General features: G+C 40.3%; 1 protein-coding gene across 1 annotated transcript; it reads left to right on the forward strand.

Moving 5' to 3' along the window:
* Window positions 1-371: 371 nt before the first annotated feature.
* Window positions 372-25027, forward strand: TBPL2 (TATA-box binding protein like 2; the record flags this gene model as incomplete). Its single annotated transcript, XM_082833684.1, has 7 exons — window positions 372-425; window positions 2900-3366; window positions 4155-4242; window positions 6239-6330; window positions 9696-9863; window positions 13314-13408; window positions 24951-25027. 7 exons carry the CDS (start codon window positions 372-374, stop codon window positions 25025-25027), a joined length of 1041 nt encoding a protein of 346 aa, XP_082689810.1.
* Window positions 25028-26527: the final 1500 nt, after the last annotated feature.

Raw genomic sequence — 26527 nt, forward strand, 5'->3', positions numbered from 1 at the left:
GCTTCTCAGCTGTGGGCGGGTGTGGTGACAGCACCCCAGTGAGGAGAGTCTTCCCCTCCCAGCCCCAGCTCTTCTTCCCTTGCTCGCGACCCGTGGGCCCCTTGCTGAGCTCCGCATCCAGCTCCCTGGCTCAGCATCTATTCCCTCGCGCCGGCTACAGGAGCGTGGACTGCGCAGGCCCGGCACAAAGGCCCCCGCCCAGCCCCTGGTCCCCGGATCCCCGCCCCCAGCCCGGGCCACGCCTCGCCACGTGCGGCCGCGGGCTGATAAACGGCTTCCGCGCCCCGCGCGCCTCGTCGCAGTTAGCTGCAGCTCGATTCGCGCTGGCTCTTCCCTTCGATTCCCAAACCCCTCCAGTGAGCCCTCCGTCCATGGAGGGGGAAGAAACGTTCCTGGAGCTCTTCCTGGCCCGGTGCGCCACCCAGGTGAGCCTGGAAGCCGCCACCACGGTCCCAGAGTCAGGGTCCGCATCCCGCCCCATTGCTGGGCGCTGGGTGCTGCGCACTAAGGATTCTGCCTTTATTTTATCTCTCGTAAAACTCCTAGCGACCCTAGGAGGTGGGCTTGATTATCCCCGTCTTTCAGTTGAAAAACATAGAAGGTTCGAGAGTTGAAATAACTTACCCAAGGTTGCCAACAGTGCTCGAACCTGGTGTAGTATGAATACAAATTGGAGGCACTTGTGGCTTCTTTCAGTTTGTGATTCTTACGTTTTTTGGGTTTTGTTTTTTAATTTAAGAACTGTAGAAACGAGAGGAAGGAGTCTTCAAAAAGAAAAGCGAGGGAAAAACTTTCGGCTGGCGGGGTGGTGTCGGATTCTTTTTTTTTTTTTTTTTTTTTTTGCGGTACACGGGCCTCTCACTGTTGTGGCCTCTCCCGTTGCGGAGCACAGGCTCCGGACGCGCAGGCTCAACGGCCATAGCTCACGGGCCTAGCAGCTCTGCGGCATGTGGGATCTTCCCGGACCGGGGCACGAACCCATGTCCCCTGCATCGTCAGGCGGACTCTCAACCACTGCGCCACCAGGGAAGCCCCGGATTCTTTTTTTTTTTTTTTTTAATTTTATTTATTTTGGCTGCATTGGGTCTTCGTTGCCGTGCGCAGGCTTTCTCTAGTTGCAGTGAGCGGGGGCTGCGCTTCGTTGTGGTGCACGGGCTTCTCAGTGTGGTTGATTCTTTTGTTGCGGAGCACTGGCTCTAGGTGCGGACCTCAGTAGTTGCAGCACGTGGGCTCAGTAGTTGCGGCACACGGGCTTAGTTGCTATGCGACATGTGGGGTCTTCCTGGACCAGGGCTCAAACCCGTGTCCCCTGAATTGGCAGGTGGATTCTTAACCACTGTGCCACCAGGGAAGTCCCCGGATTTTTAAATAGACAATGATTAGCAATGAGGTAGAAATAGTGAAGTCCCACAGCGTTTAACATTGCAAAAGGAGAGCCCACGCTGGAAAGGTTCTGAGAAAGATGAGTTAATGACTCTGCAAAGACAGTTTAACAAAAAGTTTTTTCAGGTATAAGGCCAAGGATGCAGGGAATACTCTGTAAGCATATGCTCCCGAAAGGAGGCTGTCAGGGTTCCACTGCCATAAAACATTCCCCTTTGATATCTTGTTGCCATTGCCTTAAATTCCTTGTTGAAGTTTAGTTCTTTGGGTGGAGGCTTTGTACCCTGCTAAAATGCCATAATGGGAGAAAGGAGGGGAGACACTGATAGTTGCAGGTACTAGTGCTTTAGTGTAAATTGGCTGATGGAATCTTTTCTGGCTAGAACAGAAGAAGCCAAAAAAACAATGGAGAGGAATCTGGGCCATTGTCCCCACCTCAGTGTCCCTCAGGGCCCATCTGTGGGATGGGGGTGGAGGGAGTTAGAGACTAATAACATAATTCAAAATGAAATAAGGTCAAATCTTATTTCCAGAGAATAAATGCATTCTTCTTAAGTGTTTTCTTCTAACATTTAGTCACCCCTGCCATCTGCTGGACTTGTGGTAACAGCACAATTCAACAGGATCTAGCCAGACACTAGCTAAATAGCTTTGTGATGGAGAAGATGCAGCACAAGGCACTGGTGACTGTTCAATTGTCAGAAGTATGATCTTCTAAGGGATGAGGTTATCCTGCCAGCAGTGGTCAAAATCTAGAATCCAGACCTGCAGCTTGGGTGAAGTGGATGGTAATATATGTACCAAGGATTTTTTTCCATAACAAAGGCCATGAATTTTACATTAGCTGCTTCCCTCAGTTGCACGCCTCTTTCCCTCGGTTGATGATAATGGAAGTTGAGCAGCCTTCCCTGGACTGGAAGTATAATACATTGATTTAAACTAGTCTTGCCATTTAAATTTCAATAACTTTTTCCCTATTGCACATTCACGTAAATGGAATGATTTCTTTTCCTTCCTTTGACTAGAAGAAATAAAGATGGCTCCTTGTGGAGGCTTGATTAGCAACTCAAAGCTATCTCCTCAGCTTCCTTCACTTACTGCTCTTCTCTTTAAAATACGAATTTAAAACTCCAAAAAAATCTTTAAATCAACTTAAGGAGTACAGAAAATCTGTACTCTTCAAAGTACACACAGTTTAGAGCATGGTTGCCAAATTGCCTCAGTTACAAAATTGGATTTAGAGTGGCAACTTACTACAGGTCTAACCAAAGTAGGGAAAACATTTTATGAAAAATGCTTTTTCTGCATTTTAAGATATACTTTCCTGTTTTCGTTAAGTGTTGTAACCCTACAGTAGAATTTTAATGATATTTTGTGGAAAGAGCAGGGCATGAATATAAGCTACCTGAACTGCCTCATTGTGAACACACTGCCTGCCAGCCAAGGTGGCATCCCTTTGGTGTGACATGATGTTCTGTTTGTTGTGTTTTGTTTATCTGTTTTGGGAATGGCCTAGGATGACCTTGCTCCACCCAGATCACCCCTGCTCAGCCCAATTGTGCCTTATGATGTGTACATACCTAATTCATCCAATCCAGAGACTATGTTTAATTCACAGCTTGAAGAAGTCACCGAAACATCTGGCAATTTCTCATCTGTGGATCTTAGCTTCCTACCAGATGAGCTTACCCAAGAGAATAAAGAACAGACTGTCATTAGAAGCAAGCATGAAACTGAAGAAAATTGTAAAACTAAAAGTTGGCAAAGTAGGTTGCCATTACCCAGCCAACAGGACGTTGACCTGGCCTTAAACAGCAGCAGTGGGTCAAATTCCCATTCACATCTCCACCCTGGTGATGCTGGTGATGCTGACTCAGCCCAGCCCTCTCCTGAGAAACCACACTCCTTGCCTCTGGCATCCATAACTCCCATGACGCCAGTGACCCCTGTTTCAGGATGTTCTGGAATTGTGCCTCAACTACAGTAAGTTGTTGTTGTTGTTGTTTTAAATGGGTGATGCTTCTGAGTACACATTTCATCAATATATTCCTGAATGGGATGATAATAGTGTAGGGAAGAGAATTTCAGATGTCATTTTCCTTGATTTTGTTAGTTCGTAATGGACTTTAGACAGTTTGGTTATCTGTAAAATGAAGCAGTAACTCTTGATCTCCTAAGAGGGAGTTAAAGGTGAGTATACACATTCTTGAAGGATTGTATTGTTTATAGTAAAGCACTGTAGTTGAACATTGTGGCTGGAGTTGGAATAACACAAAGGATATAAAGATGTAAAATTGAATTTGATTTGCAAGTTGATTTGATATTGTGATTTCTATTTTGAGACATTTTGAAAAAGGTCTAAAGCTTAATTTTAGTCAGCTAGTCAGGAAATTTTAGAAAAAGCTATTTTTTTTGTTTGTTTGGCCTTGTGGCATGTGGGATCATAGGTCCCCGACCAGGGATCAAACCCGCACCCCCTGCAGTGGAAGCGAGGAGTCTTAACCACTAAATGTGTTATTATACATTTCACATTTAGAATAATTCTCCCCCAGGAAGTCACCCAAACCTATGAAATGAGGAAGTTAATACGTTTTAATTATTTTTTACTTTTCATATCTGGTATAACTTAGGTTGACTTATTTCTTTTTTTAATTATTATTTTTATTTTTTTATACAGCAGGTTCTTATTAGTTATCTATTTTATACATATTAGTGTATATATGTCAATCCCAATCTCCCAATTCATCACATAGGTTGACTTTTTTCTTTAGGAATATAGTTTCCACTGTAAACCTGGCCTGTAAATTGGATCTGAAGAAAATAGCTTTGCATGCAAAAAATGCAGAATATAACCCAAAGGTAAGATTTCCCAGTAATTTTTTCCAGTTAGGTTCTATTTAGATTTTCTTTCCTTCATATATCATGATATTGACTCATTCCTTTGTTTTTATTTTTTAAAAAGAAAAAATTTGTTAGTGAAAAGCTTTGGGCAACACAAGTTTAATCGGCTCATTCTCTGTTTTGAACTTATAAAAAAAAATCTCATTTTCTGTGCTGAATACAGTAATTATTGAGCAGTTCCTAAAAGTTCTTTCCCTTGTCATTCAGAAAAACCTTTCAGTATGACTATTTTCAACCTGACTATGGAAATGCTAACTTTCTTACAATGTCATCATATTCTTGGAAATAATTTTTTCTAATTTTTGTGCTATCTCCTGACACCTGTGTATTTTTCCATTTACAGTTTCTCTTACCTGAGAAAGCTCAATTGTTTAAAGTGTAAAGTTCAAGTGTAAGATTCAGGGATTTTTTGTTTTCCGTCAGAGTTTAATAAAATCTATTCTTTTTTGTGTCCTCCCAAGGCCAGGCATCCCATTTTCAATGGTCTATTTACCTAGGAAGTGGATTTGTTAATTCAATCAACATTTAACAATTTGGTGGGCTCTGTACTTAGTACAAAGATGAGTGAGGCCTGGTCCCTGCTGGGAAAAAGTTCACTGTCTTGGGTGGGGGAGGATTTATGGAGTTAGATGAAAAAGGCCATATTAGTCGGAACCCAGAGGACCTTGCCAACATCAACTATTTATGGATTAAGTATTTGTTTTTCCTGTTGTGTAGTGTTGTTGCTGACCTCTGAAGTGTTACCTGAGTGTTACCGAATGCAGCTAAGCTTTCCTATTTATATTTCATGTAGCCGGCTATGATGAGGACAGAAAGGCAATGATGAGCTAGGATTTTTATGGCTGTAGCTATGATGGACCACATTATTGAGCAATCAACATTTTAAGCATATTTTATTCTCTACCATCCTCTGCTCTCCTCTCAGTTTGGTATACACAATCTGTCCAAACTTGGACTTGACAGCCAGAAAAATTCTGACTTGGCACTTAAGCTGCCTTAAGAATTTAACAAAATGAATGCCAGGTGAGAGCACTACCTTTTTAGTGAACACCTAGAAAACATTAATGGTCCTTGTTCCGCTCTGTGTAGTGCTGACTCAGGGTTCTTTTACTGTTAACACTTCATATCTGAAATTGCCAGTCTGGCCTTGGAGTGATCTGTTGTCCTGTGGAGTGTCTCTAACCCATGGAACTTTGGTCTTGCATGGTACCCACCCCAGTTTCCTTCCCAGCTTAATGGGGGAAGTCGATGTGGCAGGCCAGTGGTTCTCAGCCCTCCCCTGCGTCAGCAACACTTGGAGGACTTACCAGTGCTGCCGGCCTGGGGACCACATTGAGGACTATGGCGGGCAAGAGCTTGACAAATCAACTTTTTGTCATTCATCTTCAGAACGCCTATCAATATATGTATTCTGTTCTATATTTTGGCTGCTTTTTAGTACATTCTAGAGTCTTGGCAAGGCTGTAACATGCTCCATACTTTTTTTTTTCTCAAAGAGTCTTTGAAAGAAAAGTATATCAAAGCAAAAAGCATGGAGTCTGATAGTCGTGGTTTTAAATCTCAACTTAACTGTTTCCTGTATAATGTTGGAAGTTAAATAACCACTTCGTTTCCCTGTGCACTAAATGGGAATTATAATGGATTCAGCTCAGTCCTGTCATGAGGTTAAATGCGATAAAACCTATAAAGCTCTTAGCATAGGGTCTGAAACGTAACAGGTACTTAAATTTTAGCTTTACTATTATTATTCTTACCTGTTTTTTCTAAGTATGTACATTTTAGAATCATGATCGTTTTGTTAACCTTAACGTGGGAGAATAGACCCAGACAGGTTTTAGTTTTCCCATTAAATTTCAATTTATTCAACACTGTTTTCATGTCCAGCCCAGCTGGTCAGCTGGAATAGTGTTAACCCCTAGCAGAGGCTAATTGTCCTTTTGGCTTCTGTGTGTAGAGGTTTGCCGCCGTCATAATGAGGATCCGAGAGCCCAGGACTACAGCCCTGATATTTAGCTCTGGGAAAATGGTCTGCACAGGAGCCAGAAGGTAAGAGAAGCCGTCCTCCCGCACTACCAGACAAATAATTCACTATGTAAAACAAGGAAGGGTGGCATTAAGGTTCTAAAACACATCGTAGAAGCAAAATACTTTGCTAAGGAGTTAAATTCATGAAATGCCAAATTTGGGGTTAAAAACATTCAGCCTCATAATACGGACTTATATCCCACTTTACAGTCCCCCATAGTGAAGGGGGCTTTACTAGGCTATTACAACTTGTTTCTAAGGTATATTTTAAAAGAAAAAAAAAGGCTATAGTAGTGGTAAAGCCTGTTATAAACCTGGGAAAGAAGTTATTGTGTATTTTCCTCATTGCAGGCAGAAGAATGGATAGAACTTTTTACAGGAGGGAAATTAGACATTTCTTGACCGCTCCTTGAGCATTCACTCAGGAGGCAATCTCTTACAGGCTCATCTTTCCTGGATCTCATGCAGAGGTAGCCATGTGCTGATGTAGATCCTTTCACCATAGAACTAGTGGGAGAGCTGCTCTTCCCTCTAAGTGTTGGAGGATGAGTAGGAAGTTATCCTCCTGAAAGATAGTACCAATTTCTCCTCGCTCGAGAGATGCGTCTAGTGTTCATTTTCTCTGGTAAACAGGGGGTGTTAATATTGTATTTTATATTTGCTAAATTGATTGGCAAAAAGTTGTTTTAATCACATTTCTTTTGATTTAGTAGTGAGACTAACTTTTCATAAGCATATAAACTACCTACTGTATCTTTTGCCCAATATTCTATGGAGATATTTGTCTTTTGGTATTTAAGTATTTTCACCATTTTATACCACAAATATTTTTCCCATATTAATGTTAGTGGTATTTTATGGGTTTTTTTAATGCAATTTAATTTTGTGTGTGTACGGTTAGTCTATCCAGCTTTTTTCTTTATGGTTTCAGTGTTTGGCTTCATGCTTAGGAAGGCGTTCTCCACACACAACATGACATAAGTATTGACCTCCATATATTTTTCTGGTTTCTTTCAGGTCCTGCTTTGTATTGAAGAAAGGAGGTTAATGTTTTGACTCATCTAGAACTTTCTCTGGATGATGGAAATGTTCTGTATCTGTGCTGTCCAATGTGGTAGCCTTTAGTCATATGTGACTTTTGAGCACTTGAAATAAGCTAATACCACAGAGGAACTGAACTTTTTATTTAATTTTAATTGATTTTAATTTAAATAGCCACATGTAGCTAGTGGCCACCATATTGGGCAGAGCAGGTCTAGAATTTTACTTCAGTATAAGATCATTTTTTTCAAATGCCCAGTCAGTGTCCCAGTGCATTTATAGAAGAATCTATTTTGCTGTATTTCTCCTCCACCTGTTTTTACATGTTAAGTTCTTTACCTGTGTCTGAGTAAGTTTGTGGCCTTACTCTTCTGTTGATCTGTGTATCCTTTGACCTAGAAATCTCCATTTTTAAGTCATTTTTGGACAACTCTGCAAGATAACTACAAGGATGTTCGTTTCAGCATTGTTTAAAACAGGGGCAGAGGGAACAAATTTCTAGCAATACAGTTTTGAATAAATCATAAAATAAAATTATTTAGCCATGTATAGTATGTTGAGTTGGAAGGATAAGTTGTGGGAGGGGAGAACACACAGATTCATGAGTGTTTTTTCCCTAATTCATGAGTTTTTGTTTCCTATCTGAATTTATTTGGTTCCCAAAATCTGATAGTGAAAGCTTGGATGGTGAGTTCAGATTATAAGAAATATTTGTTATCCAAATCTATCTGGTTGTTGAATTTTGGATAGAGAGTTGTCAAAGTTTGGTTAGTATAAGAGATATCAGAATTATCTCCAAAAATTTAACCAAACGTATTCTCTTTAGTTGCAATAATCAGAGTTTGCATAGTGCAGGATACCTGCCTTTGCACAGAAAAGTGCAGAGGAGCCAAATTTATCAGTGGTAATTACCACTGGTGGTGAAATTTCAAGGTTCTTAACCTCTTTTCTAATATTTGTACAAGAAAATGTATGTAGATTTTAACTGTTAGTTGTTTGAATGGGAATTTCTGTGTGATACAAGAAACTATAAGCCTATGCAAATTCTTGAAATTTGACCTTATAAATATTAGCACTATGGGAGATGTAATGGGTCATTTAGGCAAAATGTGGTTTTTCAAAATGGAAACCACTTATTTCACTGCTGTCTTGGGGACACGGCCTTGCTAGGGACTTTTCAGGAGTTGGTAATGGATGAGGAGAATCAACATGAAATGAGGTGATGTGAAAATGGCACAGTGTTGTGACACATCTAGATTGGAAAGAGACTCTACCGCTCGCTCCCTTTCGTCCAGGCAAATAAGTTCAATCTGGCTTTTCTTTAACGTACTTCTGATTTTCAACTTCAAGGTGGGGATAACCCGTAAGAGTGGGTGGAATTCATAGGATTCACCCATCAGGTGTTGCCCCTGTTTGGCAACCCCTGCTACTCACTGTTTTTATTTTGGCAGTGACCATTGAAAAGTATCTGATGAAAAATAAACCCCAGATCTCAGGATTTCACATTCTCTACCATGGATTTAAGGGTGGAGTAGGACAAACATTTAGAAGAACATAGCCACACAGTTGGATGAATCTATTTCTTTCTCATATTGAGTATGAGTTGAATGACAATTGTGTGAGAAAACCTGAGCAACATTGGGCAGATTTTGAGGTATTTTCATGTTTTTTTTTAAAGTATATAATTTGTCCCATAAAGTTCCAAGTGCTGGCATCCTATCTATGCCACTCAGCTGGCACATAACTTACTTCCTCGTGTTGATTTTTTTTTGTATGTATGTATGTGTCCTTATTTTTGTTACTGCTGTTCCCATCGAAATGGTACACACCTTTAGACCAGAAGCATGATTCTAAAACCTTAGTGAGCATCACAGTCACTGGTGGGCTTGTTAAGACATAGATTGCTGGGCCCCAACCCCAGAATGTCTGCATGTCTGATGTGGGACCTGGGACTTTGCATTTCTAGCAAGTTCTCAGGTGGTAATACTGCTGCTGGCCTGAGGACACTTTCTGAGAACCAGCGGAATAGTTAATTTCATCTAATAACACTTAAAACAAGTAAAAGAAAAAACTACCTTATATGTGAAAGATGGCAAATGAAGACAAAAATCTGTTTATGATTCAGTTCAACAACTGTACATTGTACCATACCCTTTTCTAGGTGCTAGGGACAAAAGTAGGGGAGGTAGGTCCTTCTCCTCAAAGTCTATAGCTTCCTAGTATACACTGAAAGATAAGCATGGTACATATGCTAAAAATACAATCAGGGAAGTGTGTGAATAAAGCCCAGCTAGTTAGCAGTCGTAGTGATTAAGACATCTTTAATTACATTTGCCGTTCCCCAGCGAAGAGCAGTCTCGACTTGCAGCAAGAAAGTATGCTCGTGTGGTGCAGAAGCTGGGCTTTCCTGCCAGATTCCTCGATTTTAAAATTCAGAACATGGTTGGAAGCTGTGATGTGAGATTTCCTATTAGGCTGGAAGGTTTGGTGCTATCCCATCAGCAGTTCAGTAGGTATGATGGTTGCATAACTTAACTTTGAGTTTCCCAAGTTATTAAAGTTCTATTATGGGCTGCTTATATAATGTATTTTTCAGAGAAATATAATTTTTAAAAAAACTACAATAAGTGAAAAGGTTAAGATGCTATACCTAAGTCCTCACTGGTTACCATGCATGTCCAATCTTCTGCAATAGTGGTTCTCAAAACTAAATTGCATAGTAATCACCTGGACAGCTTATCAACACACATTCCTGCCTGGGCTGTGGTAGGCAGAGATTCTGCTTGAATTTGCAGTTCTAACAAGCTCACAGGTGATGCCAGCGCTGCTGTCCAGAGGCCCACATCTTGAGACCCCCTGATGTATAGATTTCTAAACAAATCTGGCTGGGGCGTGATGGCAGTGGCCAGAAGAGCAAGGGGTATGACATGGATGAGGTAAGTAGGAAGGGCTGACAGCTGGTGAGGGGAGAAAGGGCTGGAGAGAAGATGAAAAAAAGAATGGCCGTAGCACGTTCTCAGAAGACAATCCTATCTAGTTTTTGTCCTGTTGAGTTTGTTCAAGGGTTTTCTTTTTCTGTGTGTAGCTGTAGCCCCCACTATTGTTTTTTCTTTCACGGATTCATATTCCTTTGGGAGTATCTCTAGGCTGCCTGGCTTCTTCACACGTAACGTCTCCATCTCAACAGCAAATGCGCCTCCTCCTCCCTCAGCTGCTTCGGTGCTTCTCCCAGCCTGCTCAGGCCCTCAGAGAGCCGTGATGGAGGGTGACTGACAAACACCAAATGCCGCCACCCCTTGGGATATACACTTGGGCCAGGGCACTTGAACTGCCTTCGAGTCACAGATGCTCTTAAATTTTCATGATCTAGCTTGAACTGAAGTCCTTTCATTCTACTTTTCCGTCCCTTTGCCTTTGAGCAATCATTCTGTTTAATAGAGTAGAGAGGGATCACATAGCTCTGCTTTCTCTAGCATTTGTGAGCTGACATTTGTTAGCTCTCCTTTGAGACATGACCTAGACAGAAGTTAAAAATTGCCTTTTTCTTCCCCTGACTTTCCAAAAAAATTTGTTCATTCTGAGATTTAGCTTTTATGATACTTTTCAGGCAATATTTATTTTCCCCTTGATTATATTTTCTTTTTTCCTCTGCCTCAATTTTCTTCAGCGTAGGCTTATTAAGTGCCTAGGAGGTACCCATTGAGTACATCGGGAAGTCCCCCACGCAAGACATATTGCCTCTTTATGTGTCCTTTTCTTTCTTCAATCTTGGAATAACTCATAGATTCATAGTAAAACCTTCATTTTTAAGAGTCTCTCAACTCATGCTTCATCTTATCTTCCAGATCCTCAGCCTTGCACCTCCTGTCTATCTTTCTTGGAACCAACTTTTTCTGAACATGGGAAAGATGTTACCAGGGTCTTTTTCCTTTCGTAATGTTCACATTTCTAGTTGTGGCCTTTTCTTTTTCACTTAAAGCAGTTCCTTTAGCATTTCTTGTAGAGCTGGGTTGGTGGTACTGATCTCTTAGCTTTTGCTTGTCTGTAAAGCTTTTGCTCTCTCCATCAAATCTGAATGACAGCCTTGCTGGGTAGGGTATTGCTGGTTGTAGCTTTTTCCCTTTAATCATTTAAAATACATTGTGCAACTCCCTTCTGGCCTGCAGAGTTTCTGCTGAAAAGTCAGCTGTGATAGCCTTATTGGAGTTCCCTTGTATGTAACTTGTTGCTTTTCCCTTGCTGCTTTTAATAGTCTCTCTTTATCTTTAATTTTTGCCAGTTTAAAAAATATTTATTTATTTATTCATTTGGCTGCATCAGGTCTTAGTTGCAGCACACAGGATCTTCCTTGTGGCATGCGGGATCTTTTGTTATGGTGCATGGGCTTCTCTCTAGTTCTGGCATGCGGGCTCCAGAGTGCATGGGCTCAGTAGTTGCAGCGCATGGGCACAGTAGTTGCGGCACAAGGGCTCTGTAGTTGCAGTGCGTGGGCTTAGTTGCCCCACGGCATGTGGAATCTTAGTTCCCTGGCCAGGGATTAAACCCACATCCCCTGCACTGGAAGGCAGATTCTTAACCACTGGACCACCAGGGAAGTCCCAATTCTTGCCATTTTAATTACAGTGTGTCTTGGTGTGGTCCTCTTTGGGTTGATCCTGTTTGGAAGTCTCTGTGCTTCTTGGACCTAGATGTCTGTTTCCTTTCCCAGTCTAGGGAAGTTTACAGGTATTTACATACCAAAGACTTTTATTTTCTCTTTTCCCTTTTAGTGTCGTAAGATTTGGCTGGAAGATTAGATGGAAACATTTCTTCTGTGCCCCAGACTTCACTTTCTTGGCTCGAACCTTGTAGTTCCCATAGAAGTTTCCCAGGGCTCCAGCTACTATCATTGTGTCCCCAGTGTCCAGAAGTGGTTTGTGGGTAGAAGTCCTGACAGGCTTTCTGCAGTAAGATAGAGTTATGTCCCAGGAAGACATGTCCACCCGTAATGACCTCCACATACTTCAGATAGGTAGCCTCACCACTGTGATACATCTTGCTGGTGCCAATAAGAAGTTTCACATCTGCTGTGGTGTGGGTCTTATTCATTGCAGAATGGAATGGAGTTTTTCTTTGTGACCTGGACTCACCCTTTAAGTGCAAAAATTCACGTGTATTATATATAGTGCTCCATTTCTCAGATTTCTTCATTTTCTTATATCTCCATTAGCCATTGTTTTGAGAATAGTTTTATTTCATCAACTTCTTCTTAACTACTGACTTCTTTTTTAAGCTTCTCAGGCCTTTCTAGGAATCTCTCCTCTTCTCTCTGGTGGAGTGTGGGGAAGCAGTTCTTAGCCCAATCATCCTTTGTTCCTCAGAGAAACCAGCTTACATTTAATAGTAAATATGAGTGAGTTACTATGTATAGGAACAAATCCTGAATATTTAAAACTTGGGATGGTTTAGTTTTCTTTCTTTATACGGCATCTGTCCAAAGACAAATTACAGTGGTCTAGAAATTTTTTTAGGTCCTATCCACTAAAAATGTTAACTTTAGGAGTTTATAAATACATACAAAATGTGCTCATTATTGTAGAACTTGGAAAATTTGGAAAATGTGTTATGTATTTTTATTGATAGACTTTTTTTGACAGATGGAGAATATTTAACTAAGAAGATCTTAAAACATTAGATCTGATGTCCTAAATTATGTTGATCTATAGCTTAATTTCTAATTTTAATTTCATTTCCAAGTGAAATGATTTTCACTTGGAAAAATATTTATGACCAAAAATGAATTCTATTCTTGACGGCCACAGAAATTACCTAGGACACTCAAGACTGCTTTTATCAAGATGGTCAAAAGGTTTTTGGTAAAAAAGCTTTTGAAAACTGCTTTTCAGTACACACTGGGTCTCAAATATTATGAGAAAGTAGTTGAATAGTGCTATTTTTAACCTTTTTCTTTTATATCTTAACAGTTATGAACCTGAACTGTTTCCTGGCCTTATTTACAGAATGGTAAAACCACGAATTGTGTTGCTTATCTTTGTATCTGGAAAAGTTGTGTTGACAGGTAAGTTCTAAGATTCTGACTTTCATAAAATTCAATAGCTATGTGTGTGCTTTGCTTTACCTTTTAAATAGCTTTATGCACTATTATAAAGCAATTCTTGGTATTTTAGAATACCTGGGAAAAAAAATGAAAAGTAGAAAGAAAGATAGCATCACCCATTGGCCCCAATAGTCAAACAATATAACTTTTTTCCATGTTTTTATGTCACTTTGATATGTATATACATCTTTACATCCTGCCTTTTAACATTATAACATATGTAGCTTAACTCATTGTTACAAACTCTTAATGAAGGCTTTTGACGGCTGAATAGTGTTCCAACAGAAGGGTCAACAAATCTTTTTCTGCAAAGGGCTAAATACTAAATGTTTTAGGTTTTATGGGCAGTAGAGTCTCTTGTCACAACAACTGAACCCTGTCATTTTATTGTGAAAGTAGCCGTAGACATCACATAAAGGAAAAGGCTCTGAGGTGTGATTTTAATGTAATTCGTTTAATTTACATATATCAAGTAATTTTCTTCCTCTTCTTCTTTTTTTTTTTTCCCCCAACCATTTAAAATATAAAAATCAGTCTTAGCTCACAGGCTATACAAAAATCAGGCAGCAGACTAGGTTTGGCCAGCAGATCCAAGTTTCCCGACCTCCATTCTAACACGTTATTCCATCAAACTTATTCTCCCATTGTCAGGTGTTTATATGTTCTTTCTTTGCTGCTTATAAATGACACAAAACTTCAGCTGTTTTTATGTGTGGGATCATTTTATTAGTGTAAATGCTCAGAAATTGAACTTTTGTTTAAGGATTGGACCATTTTTAAGGTTCTTAGTACAAATTACTAAATTGTTTTAAAAAGGGTTATATATATATATACATAGAACTGTATATATATATAGTTCTCCTATATCATATTTACATTCCTACCAGCAATGTTTCTTAAGTGTCTTTTACGAACCTCATCAGCATTCAAAACAAAAATGTACAAAAGAAAACTTTAACTACATAAGTGAAAGTGATCTCACTGCTTTAACCTCACTGGTACTCAGAACTAGAAATTGATCACTTTTCAACATATCCTGTAAATAGCATTTTATCTTTTGTAAATAGTATGTACATAACTTACTCCTTTCTTGTCTACTTAGTTTTTTAAAATTTTCTTTATTTTAATTTTTAAATTTTAAAAAATTTTATTGGAGTATAGTTGATTTACAATGTTGTGTTAGTTTCAGGTGTACAGCAAAGTGATTCAGTTATACATATATATATATTCATTCTTTTTCAGATTCTTTTCTCATATAGGATATCACAGAATATTGAGTAGAGTTCCTTGTGCTATACCGTAGGTCCTTGTTGGTTATCTATCTTATGTATAGTAATGTACATATGTTCATCCCAAGCTCCTGATTTATCTCTACCACCCACGTTTCCCCTTTGGTAACCATAAGTTTGTTTTTGATATCTGTAAGTCTGTTTCTGTTTTGTAAATAAGTTCATTTGTATCATTTTTGTAAAATTAGATTCTACATATGAGTGTTATCATATGATATTTGTCCTTTTCTGTCTGACTTACTTCACTTAGTATGATAATCTCTGGGTCTATCCATGTTGCTTCAAATGGCATTATTTCATTCTTTTTTATGGCTGAGTAATATTCCATTGTATTTATGTACTACATCATCTTTATCTATTCCTCTGTCGATGGACATTTAGGTTGCTTCCGTGTCTTGGCTATTGTAAATAGTGCTGTAGTGAACACTGGGGGAGGTACATTATCTTTTTTAATTCTGGTTTTCTCTGGATATATGCCCAGGAGTGGGATTGCTGGGTCATATGGTAGTTCTATTTTTAGTTTAAGGAACCTCCATACTGTTCTCCATAGTGATTGTACCAATTTACATTCCCACCAACAGTGTATGAGGGCTTCCTTGTCTCCACACCCTCTCCAGCATTTATTGTTTGTAGACTTTGATAATGGCCATTCTGACCAGTGTGAGGTGATACTTCATTGTAGTTTTGATTTGCATTTCTCTGATAATTAGCGATGTTGAGCAGCTCTTTATGTGCTTTTGGCCATCTGTATGTCTTCTTTGGAGAAATGTCTGTTTAGATCTTCTGCCCATTTTTTGATTGGGTTGTTTGTTTTTTTTGACATAGAGCTGCATGAGCTGTTTGTATATTTTGGAGATTAATCCCTTGTCGGTTGCTTTGTTTGCAATATTTTCTCCCATTCTGTGGGTTGTCTTTTCATTTTGTTTATGGTTTCCTTTGATGTGCAGAAGCTTTTAAGTTTAATTAGGTCCCATTTGTTTATTTTTGTTTTTATTTTCACTAAGGATTTGTATGAGTTCACCATAATATCGAAAGTAACTACTTTATTTGTGACTTTTTCCAGGTGACTTATTTTTACATAAAGAAGGTTTTTAAAATTCTTGAAGTAAATGGTTGAGACTCTTTTCCTTATTCTTCTCTGCAGTAGTTACTTCCACTATTTTATCTTCCAGGTCACTTATCCGTTCTTCTGCCTCAGTTATTCTGCTACTGACACCTTCTAGAGTATTTTTCATTTCATTTATTGTGTTGTTCATCATTGCTTGTTTCCTCTTTAGTTTTTCTAAGTCCTTGTTAAATGTTTCTTGCATTTTCTCTATTTCCAAGATTTTGGATCATCTTTACTATCATTATTCTGAATTCTTTTTCAGATGGACTGCCTATTTCTTCTTCATTTGTTAGGTCTGGTGGGTTTTTACCTTCCTCCTTCATCTGCTGTGTGTGTCTCTGTCTTCTCATTTTGCTTATCTTACTGTGTTTGGGGTCTTCTTTTCGCAGGCTGCAGGTTCGTAGTTCCCGTTGTTTTTGGTGTCTGTCCCCAGTGGCTAAGGTTGGTTCAGTGGATTGTGTAGGTTTCCTGGTGGAGGGGACTAGTGCCTGTGTTCTGGTGGATGAGGCTGGATCTTGTCTTTCTGGTGGGCAGGTCCATATCTGGTGGTGTGTTTTGGGGTGTCTGTGGCCTTATTATGATTTTAGGCAGCCTCTCTGCTAATGGATGGGGCTGTTTTCCTGTCTTGCTAGTTGTTTGTCATAGGGTGTGCAGCACTGTAGCTTGCTGGTCATTGAGTGGAGCTGGGTCTTTGTGTTGAGATGGAGATCTCTGGGAGATTTTCGCCGTTTGATATTATGTGGAGCTGGGAGGTCTCTTGTGGACCAGTGTCCTGAAGTTGGCTCTCCCACCTCAGAGGCACAGCCCTGATGCCTGGCTGGAGCACCAAGAGCCTTTCATCCACACGGCTCAGAATAAAAGGGAGAAAAAGTGGAAAGAAAGAAAGGATAAAATAAAATCAAGTGAGATAAAGTTATTAAAATAAAAAATAAGAAAAATACTTAAGTTAAAAAAAAAAAAACCCGGACGGCCAGAACCCTAGGACAAATGGTGAAAGCAAAGCTATACAGACAAAATCTCGCACAGAAGCATACACATATACACTCAGAAAAAGAGGAAAAGGGGAAAAAATAATCTATCTTGCTCCCAAAGTCCATCTCCTCAATTTGGGATGACTCGTTGTCTATTCATGTATTCCACAGAGGCAGGGTACATCAAGTTAATTGTGGAGCTTTAATCCGCTGCTCCTGAGGCTGCTGGGAGAGATTTCCCTTTCTCTTCTTTGTTCGCACAGCTCCCGGGGTTCAGCTTTGGATTTGGTCCTGCCTCTGCGTGTAGGTCGCCTGAGGGCGTCTATTCTTCGCTCAGACAGGACGGGGTTAAAGAAGCAGCTGCTTCGGGGACTCTGGCTCGCTCAGGCCAGCGGGGAGGGAGGGTTATGGAGTGCGGGGTGGGCCTGCGGCGGCAGAGGCCAGCATGACGTTGCACCAGCCTGAGGCGCGCCGTGCTTCTCCCGGGGAAGTGGTCCCTGGATCACGGGACCCTGGCAGTGGCGGGCTGCACAGGCTCCCGGGAGGGGAGGTGTGGAGAGTGACCTGTGCTTGCACACAGGCTTCTTGGGGGCGGCAGCAACGGCCTTAGCGTCCCAGGCCTGTCTCTGGGGTCTGCGCTGATAGCTGCGTCTCGAGCCCGTTGCTGGAGCTCCTTTAAGCGGCGCTCTTAATCCTCTCTCCTCGCACACCGGGAAACAGAGAGGGAAGAAAAAGCCTCTTGCCTCTTCGGCAGGTCCAGACTTTTCCCGGCCTCCCTCCCAGCTAGCCGTGGCGCACTAACCCCTTCAGGCTGTGTTCACGCCGACCACCTCAGTCCTCTCCCTGGGATCCGACCTCTGAAGCCCGAGCCTCAGCTCCCAGCCCCCGCCTGCCCCGGCGGGTGAGCAGACAAGCCTCTCGGGCTGGTGAGTGCCGGTCGGCACCGATCCTCTGTGCGGGAATCTCTCCGCTTTGCCCTCCGCACCCCTGTTGCTGTGCTCTCCTCCACCGCCGCTCTGAAGCTTCCCCCTCCGCCACCCGCAGTCTCCGCCCGCGAAGGGGCTTCCTAGTGTGTGGAAACCTTTCCTCCTTCACAGCTCTCTCCCTGAGGTGCAGGTCCCGTCCCTATTCTTTTGTCTGTTTTTTCTTTTTTCTTTTGCCCTACCCAGGTACGTGGGGGGGGGGGGGGTTCTTGCCTTTTGGGAGGTCTGAGGTCTTCTGCCAGCGTTCAGTAGGTGTTCTGTAGGAGTTGTTCCACGTGTAGATGTATTTCTGATGTATCTGTGGGGAGGAAGGTGATCTCTGTGTCTTACTCTTCGGCCATCTTCCTCTGCTTCTCCCGGAGACTCTTTTCCATACCATTCTACTGAAGTTTACTATTTTTGCCTTATTTTGTCTGACTTTTTCCACATTTTAGTCTCCTGTACCAGGATGAATACCAAGTTTATATGGTACGAGCCACATTGATTATACCCCACCCCCAAACAGCTAGCTAGACATCTTAAAACTACATGTTCTCCTCATTATTAACTTGTGATGACTCCTTTTGACCTTTATTTTTATATATGGGTCTGTTCTCCAGTCCTGCCTTTGCTCCAGAAATATGCTATGATAATCCTGTTATATTTATACTATATTGTGGTTATAAATGTGCTTTAATTCTAGTGGTCTCTATATCTGATAGGGCCAGTTTCCCCTCTTTATTCCCCTCTTTATATCCCCAGTTTACTTCTCTTTTATTAGCTCCTCTCAAATATTTATTCTTCCAAATAAACTTTAAAATTTTATAACATCTTGCCCCATCTAAAACCAATTGAGATTTCTGCATTAGCTGAATTAATTTGAGAAACTTTCTATCACTCAGCATCCAAAAACACGGAGTATCTGTTGATAAGTCTTCTTTTAGAACTCAGTAAGCTCAGTAAGTTTTGTGGTTTTCTTTTCTCTAAAAAGTAATCTAATGTGTCTTCAAAGTGGGGAAAGCCTGTTTGGAATTCAAGAGCCTTTTGAATACAGCAAAGCTGCAATTCCTCAGATGCCACCAATATAGTGTCTGGAATAATTAAGACCTCCTAGTGACTGACATAAAGTTTCCCTCTATACGTTCTGAAGGAAGGGGAAGAAGTCTGCAAAGTAAATGGAATAGAATAGATATTGGAGGCAAATACAGGCCCTACTCAAGGGAATAAACTTCAAGACCTTTGGAAGGATGCTTTCATCTATGTGCTATGTATTATTATGAACTGTCTTATTAAAAGTGCAAATTGCCAAGTACAGTCTAAGTTCCTATTACAGGTACACCAGAACAAGTTTCTTTAAATATTCTTAATTCAGACCAACTTTCTTACCCCAAATTAAAAGGAAAAAAAACTTTCATGTGCACATTTGCTAGAAGTTTCAAATCACACAAGTAAAGGATTGTCAACACACAGTCCAGAAGACCATACAGTATACTTCTCTTAAAATTTGTTAATGCGTTCAGCCCAAAGAACAGGCAAAGCTAAATTTCTTCACTCTTGTAAGACATAGATCATCACTTTTGTGAAGAGGCGGAAAGAGATATATTGATTGAAATCCAAATTTCTGCTTATACGTATTGTGAAGTAAAAGCTAGCCAATGTCTTACTACTAAAATATGGATAATTACCATCTATTGAGTTTTTTCCCCCTGTTTATGCCATATTGCCTTAAAGTACTTTACCTAGAACAACATGGCTTAGGTTGCTTTTGCTCCAAACCTAGAGACAAATGCTCCTTATTCCTTAACCTTAGTTACCTAGACTCTTTTCACCTGCAAGTGGGTTAAAAACTCAAGGACCCAATTTTGGGTGTACACCTGGGGAAAGGGATCAAAGAGGCTTCCTTTTAGCCTTGACTCTGGAACTTCAGCTGGAGATGGTCGTGTAGAGCATCCAGTGGAGTCCTAGAGGCTCCCATGGTCTAGCCCAACGTGGCAAGACTCTGCAGAGCTGTTTTAAAATCAAGGTCCCAACAAGGGTAAGTAACTTTTGCCTAGAAAGTGTTAGAGTATTGAAATTACAAACACACTTTGAATTTCACTGTATGAAATAGTGGATCCCAGCTCTCCCCTAGGTAGGAGCTGTAGAACACCAATGTACATAAAACAAATGGGTGGCAATTTGAAACTTTTGTATCACATGCCGCTTGCAGGGTCTTTGAAAATAATTTATCCTTGTAAAATTGTCTTGTTCCCTTGAGGTGCCAAAGCTGCAGCCACCATGTCTAAGGCTACATCTGAATGAATGGTTAAGTGAGCTGAGGCTCTACTATCCTACTTTGTCATGGTCCCAGACAGCAAACAGCGAAGGGACCTGGGTCAAGCTTAACACTGCTTTTCCAGGTCTGTGCTGCTTTTCTATGGCTAATGTGATATTTAGGACCAATGATTTTTCTCAAACCATGGTAAAATGAATAGTATAGCTAGGATCTGCTGCAACAATATACAATGAACAGCAAATACGTCAACTTTCACTTCTAAGATGAGATGTAATAGAGTTAAGATATGTTGGGCACTCATGTGCCAGGCTCTATGATAAGTAAGGGCTTTTATGTGGGTTCTGGTTAACTCTGTGAGGCTGTACTTAATATCTCAGTCTCCTCACTTGTAAAATGAGGACAATGGAGGGCTTCTCTGGTGGCTCAGTGGTTGAGAGTCCGCCTGCCGATGCACGGGACACAGGTTCGTGCCCCGGTCCGGGAAGATCCCACATGCCGCTGGGCCCATGAGCCATGGCCGCTGAGCCTGCATGTCCAGAGCCTGTGCTCCGCAACGGGAGAGGCCACAAGAGTGAGAGGCCTGCGTACAGCAAAAAAAAAAAAAAAAAAAAAAAAAAAAAAAAAATGAGGACAATGGAGAGATCAAGTAACCTTAACAATGTCAAACAGCTATACGTGCTGCACATGCCTGGCTTCAGAGCCCACCATCTTCTCGTACTCACTGTCCCCAGCTCTTTCGATGTCTGTGAAAACGCCTGTGTGGTCTTTTGGGCACCTTCCTCCTAACCCTCCTTGTCAGCTAAGGAATGATAAACACTCTCTTGGTGGTGAGAGGCAGCAGGTGTGTTGGCTAAGAGGCTGCGCTCTGGAAGCCAATTGTCTAGTTTGAATCCAAGCTTTACCATTTATTGGCTGTGTTGACCTTGGGTGAGTTTGTTCTCCACCTTGATTTCCACATACGTAAAAGTCGGGTGCCCGTAGAAGCTACCTGCTAAGTGTTATGAGGAGGCAGAAGAACAAGGCCTGGCGTACAGTAAACATGGTGTAAACGTTAGCTGTTATTACCTCCCACTCTTCTTCTTTTTTCCCTAGCATTCAAAAAGGTGAAATTTTGCTCTCATGCCTTGCCCAGATGATAGGAATATGAAATTTAAAGAGGCTTTAGAAAAGTACTTCACACACTTATTTCCTTCCAGCATAAAGAACGAAGAAGCTGGATCTTTGTTACCAAGGGTCACTCTCAATCAGTTAGATGTCAGTGGTTCTTGGAAATGAACCAAGAACCAAGAGGGCAGCATAAAAATGGCAAGACTTAATAGTGAGTGGGCCAGAGACAGAACAAGATATCCCCGTCAATCATTACTGGGAATCCACTACTAATAGTGACTTAGTATATACTGTAAAATGTATACCTTGAGTGATTAAATGCTGGGGTTTTTTGCAATTTGTAAGATTTTCGTGCACACGCGTATGCTATCACTTGGAAAAATAAGATGTGTAGTTGTGACTTGGTATAAGAATAGTATTGTAAAATCCAAGTAGTATTGGAAAGTGATATTTGGGCTGGCTAAGGGGTAGGGATGAGCTTACAAACCTTAGCGACAGGTGATAGATATTTAAGAAACTTTGGGTGCCTACCAGGTACATATTACTGTTTTGGGTGCTGAGGATGCCAAAGCAAATATAACATACCCCTCATCTGGCAAAAATCCTGCCCTGGTGAAGAAGAGAAATTACGTGATACTGGTTCTTACAGAACCAAATAATAAGCCATGTGTTCGTGGGCCAGCCATCCCAGCATCCCTAATCCTGAAGTACTTTCTTCTAGGACAATAATAATGGCTTAAATCTTGTTAAATGTTATGGTTTGCAAAGGACTTTTTGCAAAAACTTGCTCATGTAACCCTTATAGTAACCCTATGAGAAGGCTGTTGTCCTTATTTATAGGTAAGGAAATGGAAACTCAGAAGTTAAACAATCTGCCTGTGATTTCAAACCTAGTTAGTTGTAGACCTTGCATTTGAGCCCATATGGTTTGATCTCAAGCCAGTCCTTTCTCCAATGCACCAGCCACAGAATTTCTACCTCATTTGCCGCAGTTAGGAATGGCGTTTATCCCCCAAAGTGGTGGTCATCGTTACTTGAAGGAAAGGACTGGTAGGTTTTGCGTAAAAGACAAGGGTCATATATATAATCAGAGTCTGGTGCTACAAATTGGGATGTTTGATTATAGATTGATTATTAATAGGACTATGGGGACAATTTAGGTTTCCTCAAAATTTTTATGCCAATACTTCAGTGAGGAGATATTTCACTAAATTGACTGAATCTCCTCATTGGGATTTACAATTCCTGGCAATGTTTATTTGATGACTTTTGGTGTAAAGGAAAGAACACTGGATACATGAGGTCTTCCCTCATAGCTGATACTCATGATTCAGGGGAACTTCAACTTCTTAGGCCTCGTTTTCCCACACAGGAAATAAAAAAATTGTACTAGATAATTTCCCTAAAGCCCTTTTGTGTCTAGAGTTGTTTTTCTATGATATAAAATAATGATCACTCTCAATGTCCATTGCCTCTTGGGTGATGGGTGTTTTCTACTCTCTAGGGGATGCCAGAACGTTATACTCTTTTGGGCTTAAATGTAATGCTCTTAGGTATGATTTTTTTTTTTAAGTGTTACGAAAAAAACCCAAAGTACATGGTTACCCAAAATGCTGGACCTAGATACTCTGTTACTCAATTAAATATAAAAAGAACCTTAGTTTAGGGGAGGGGGGCATTGGGTGAATGTGTGTGTGTTTGCTATACCTATTATACTTCACTGTCTCCCAATTAAAGCTGTTCTGTTCAGATGTATCCAGAAGCTGAAAAAGTCCATCAAACCAGAGGCAGAGAGTCTTTTTATAGTAGTGTTTTACATAACTGCTTCCCCAACTCACTTTTTGGTTTACAAAACCAATCTCTTAAGAAACTAAAATTTTAGTGCTATAATTAAAATTTGCTGAGACTTAAGGGATTTTTCCTACCTCAGAGGTACAGAGTTTCTGTTAAGCATGTCAATAATTCACCTTCCTCCCCACCCCACATCTTTAAGGGTGGAGACTCAGAGAGTAAATTCTTTGGCAATGAATAAGTAACTTGTTGCCCTTACCTATCCCACCCCCCGGTTTTAGGCTTATAAGTACTTCATTTTTGATTCTTAAATTTTTTAAAATTTATTGAGGTGAAATTCAAATAGTACGAATTTAACCATTTTAAAATGAACAATTGAGGGGCATTTAGTTCATTCAGAATGTTGTGCAACCACCGCATCTAGTGCCAAAACGTTTCCATTACTCCAAAATAAAGTCCCATGTCATTAGGCAGTTTTTCCCCATTTCTCCCTCACCCTAGCCCCTGGCAATCACCAGTCTTCCTTCTGTCTCTGTGAATTTACCTATTCTGGAGACTTCATATAAATGGAATCATACAATATGTGACCTTTCATGTCTGGCTTCTTTCACTTAGCATAATGTTTTTGAGGTTCATCCAATTGCAGTATGTATCAGTGCTTGATTCCTTTTTATGGCAGTATAATATTACATTGTATGTATCTACCACAATTTGTTTGTACATTCATCTGTTGGTAGACACTGGGTTGTTTCCACTTTGGGGCTATTATGAATAGTGCGGCAATGAATATGCAGCTACATGCATACTCATGTATTGTTTTCAATCTGAGGGGGTATATACCCAGATACCCAGGAGTGAAATTGCTGGGTCACATGGTAATTCTTATTTTAACATTTTTGAGGAATTGCCAAACTGTTTTCCATAGTAGCTGAACCATTTTAAGTTCCCACCAGCAATGTATGAGGGTTCCAATTTCTCAGTCTCTTTGCCAACACTTGCTATTTTCCATTTTTTAAATTATTATAGCTCATCCTGGATTCTGAATCCTGATTTCTACCTGCTTCTCAAATCTGGTGATCCTCATTTCGGTAATTTCCTCTCACTAGTCCCATCCTTCAACCAGATAACCACTTCTCACAGCTTATTCCTGCTCTCGCACTGAGGCTTCCTCCTTGTTTATAGTTCTCAAGAACGAGTCTTTACCAACTTAAACTACCTCCATTTTTCTTCATGCTAACAGTTTTTATATTTTCATTAATCTCCTTGCCTCCTGCCCAATAATATCAGATAATAGTTTCCCGATTAGCTGACAGTTCCACATAAACATAAATACCACCAGTCCTTAACCCTTAGCATAATGTGTCTGCATAGCTTTGAAAGGGGAAAGTTAGTAGTGGTGGTTGGTGGTGAGAGATATGAGTAGGGCTGACTGATAATCTCTTTCAAGGGTGGGGACTGTCTAATTCACGTTTTTATCCATCTTAACTCCTAGAGCAGTTATAATTAAAGAGCTCTTGAAACTTTAAGGGTAACAATGGTACCGTTTTCCCCTCTAATAATCCCTTCCCATATACTGAAATTTAAAACTGTAAAATAGTTTGTCTCAGTCAGTATTAGGGAATCAGCATGTTAACTAGACATGAGTAGATCAAAGGAAGTTCCTTTTGCTGGTAGCTAAGTGCCCACAGGTGCTGATGAAGGTCATGTTCTGTGGTCACATTCATGACACACTGAGAGATAACATTTCATATTTCATACTATGCCCTAGGAGGCCAAAGACATACTGATACTGGAGAACTCTGCTCTAGGGTATGTGTTTGTGGGAGTGTAGCTGTGGTCACCAAATTCTTTTGTCTTTACCAGGAATAAGTGTCACTTCTTAGGTACACCTAAAGAGATGTTATTGTATTAAAAGTAACTGGAGATGACAATGAAGTTTTAGTCTTAAGAAAATTTTAGTATTGTTTTTAATGATTATGTAAACTTGGATTTCTTTATAGGTGCCAAAGAACGTTCTGAGATCTATGAAGCATTTGAAAACATCTATCCTATTCTAAAGGGTTTTAAAAAAACCTGAGTATATCATTCAACATCTCACAGTATGTTGGTTTGAATATGTGCAAAAGCCCAGCACAGAAACTGCTGGATTATAGATATTTCATGCACATTTTGACTTCAGTTATTAAAGTGTGATTCTGTATGAGTAACCGTGCCTAAGAAATGAAGAAACTTTTTTTCAAAATGACTCGTGTATGTTATTTTTAAAATGGAAAAAGTAAACTTACTTCAGAATTTGAAAGATTTAGGGCCTTGCTAGAATGATACTGTAACATCATTAAAATTTAATGCTTTGCTCTTGTTAAAGATGTAGTACATTAACATGTGTTCTCTAAAAATACATAGCAATATATAGAAATTTCAAATAACTGCATAAAACAGGATAGAAAATTGTCTATTTTTTGCCTTTTTAAATATTGAGTAGATGATCCGGGCCATTGGGTACGGGCCTGTGAAGGATCCTGTCAGAAGACGAATGAAACATGGAAGTCTGAAAACTTGAGAAAAATTAAATAAACATCCTTTTGTTTGAAATGGTCAGAGAAAATTATTTCTCTCCCTTAAAAATAAATCTTAAACTTTCAGGAACCATTCAGGTTTAGTATAAGGTCTACTTTGAAAACAGTTTAGGGATTTTGGGCTTTTTGGGGGTACTTTTATAATCCTATGTAATTGTATTAAAATAGACCAGATAAGACTAAGAGGCTGGAGGAAAGAGCTCAGCTTCAAGACCTAATTAGGTTGTGGAATCAGCCGCATTTGATGGAGAGGTGGAGATTAACAGGGAGGGATGGGCTAACAGGAGTCATGGCCCTTGTTCCCAAGTGGGCAGTGATTGTCTTTCACTAAGATGAGGAGACATTTGTGGGGAGGGAGAGTTCAGGGTTTTTTTGTTTTATTTTTGTTTTGGCGGCACCGTGCAGGCTTGTGGGATTTTAGTTCCCCGACTAGGGAATCGAACTGTGGCCCTCAGAAGGGAGAGCTTGGAGTCCTAACCACTGGACTGCCAGGAAATTCCTGAGAGTTCAGTTTTAATTTCAGTTTCCCAATTGCTGAGTTTGTTGGTGGTCACTGTACATTACTTTAAGCCTAGTGTAGGCAGTTATGAATTTGGGGGTATGGAACTTGGGAGAGAAGCCCTAGCTGGAGAGAGAATTTAGGGCAGTCATTAATTTACAGCCTGCCAAAATAATCCTTGAGAATCGGTGGTCTTGATTATTTGACCTATGAGCCTAATTTTTTTTCTTCTGTAGTTTACAGGCATATTTAAACACTAGTTACTCTGATATAATCCTCCAACCCACCCTATTTATCCCCACAGAAAGAAATTTGGAGTCATCTAACCATGTTAAATTCTACCTAGTTCAAATTCTTTAAGATATGGCCCAGAGAAGGGGTGGAATGCTGGACATTAAAATTTATTTTTCAGAAAGATACAACTTTGATTTACACGTTCAGTACAGTTGTTTCCACTGGTTAGCTATTATTGGTAAAGTACTTATCAGATTACTATTAAACG

The sequence above is a fragment of the Leucopleurus acutus genome (assembly GCF_964270905.1).
Source record: "Leucopleurus acutus genome assembly, chromosome: 1".
NCBI classification, from domain to species: Eukaryota; Metazoa; Chordata; class Mammalia; order Artiodactyla; family Delphinidae; genus Leucopleurus; species Leucopleurus acutus.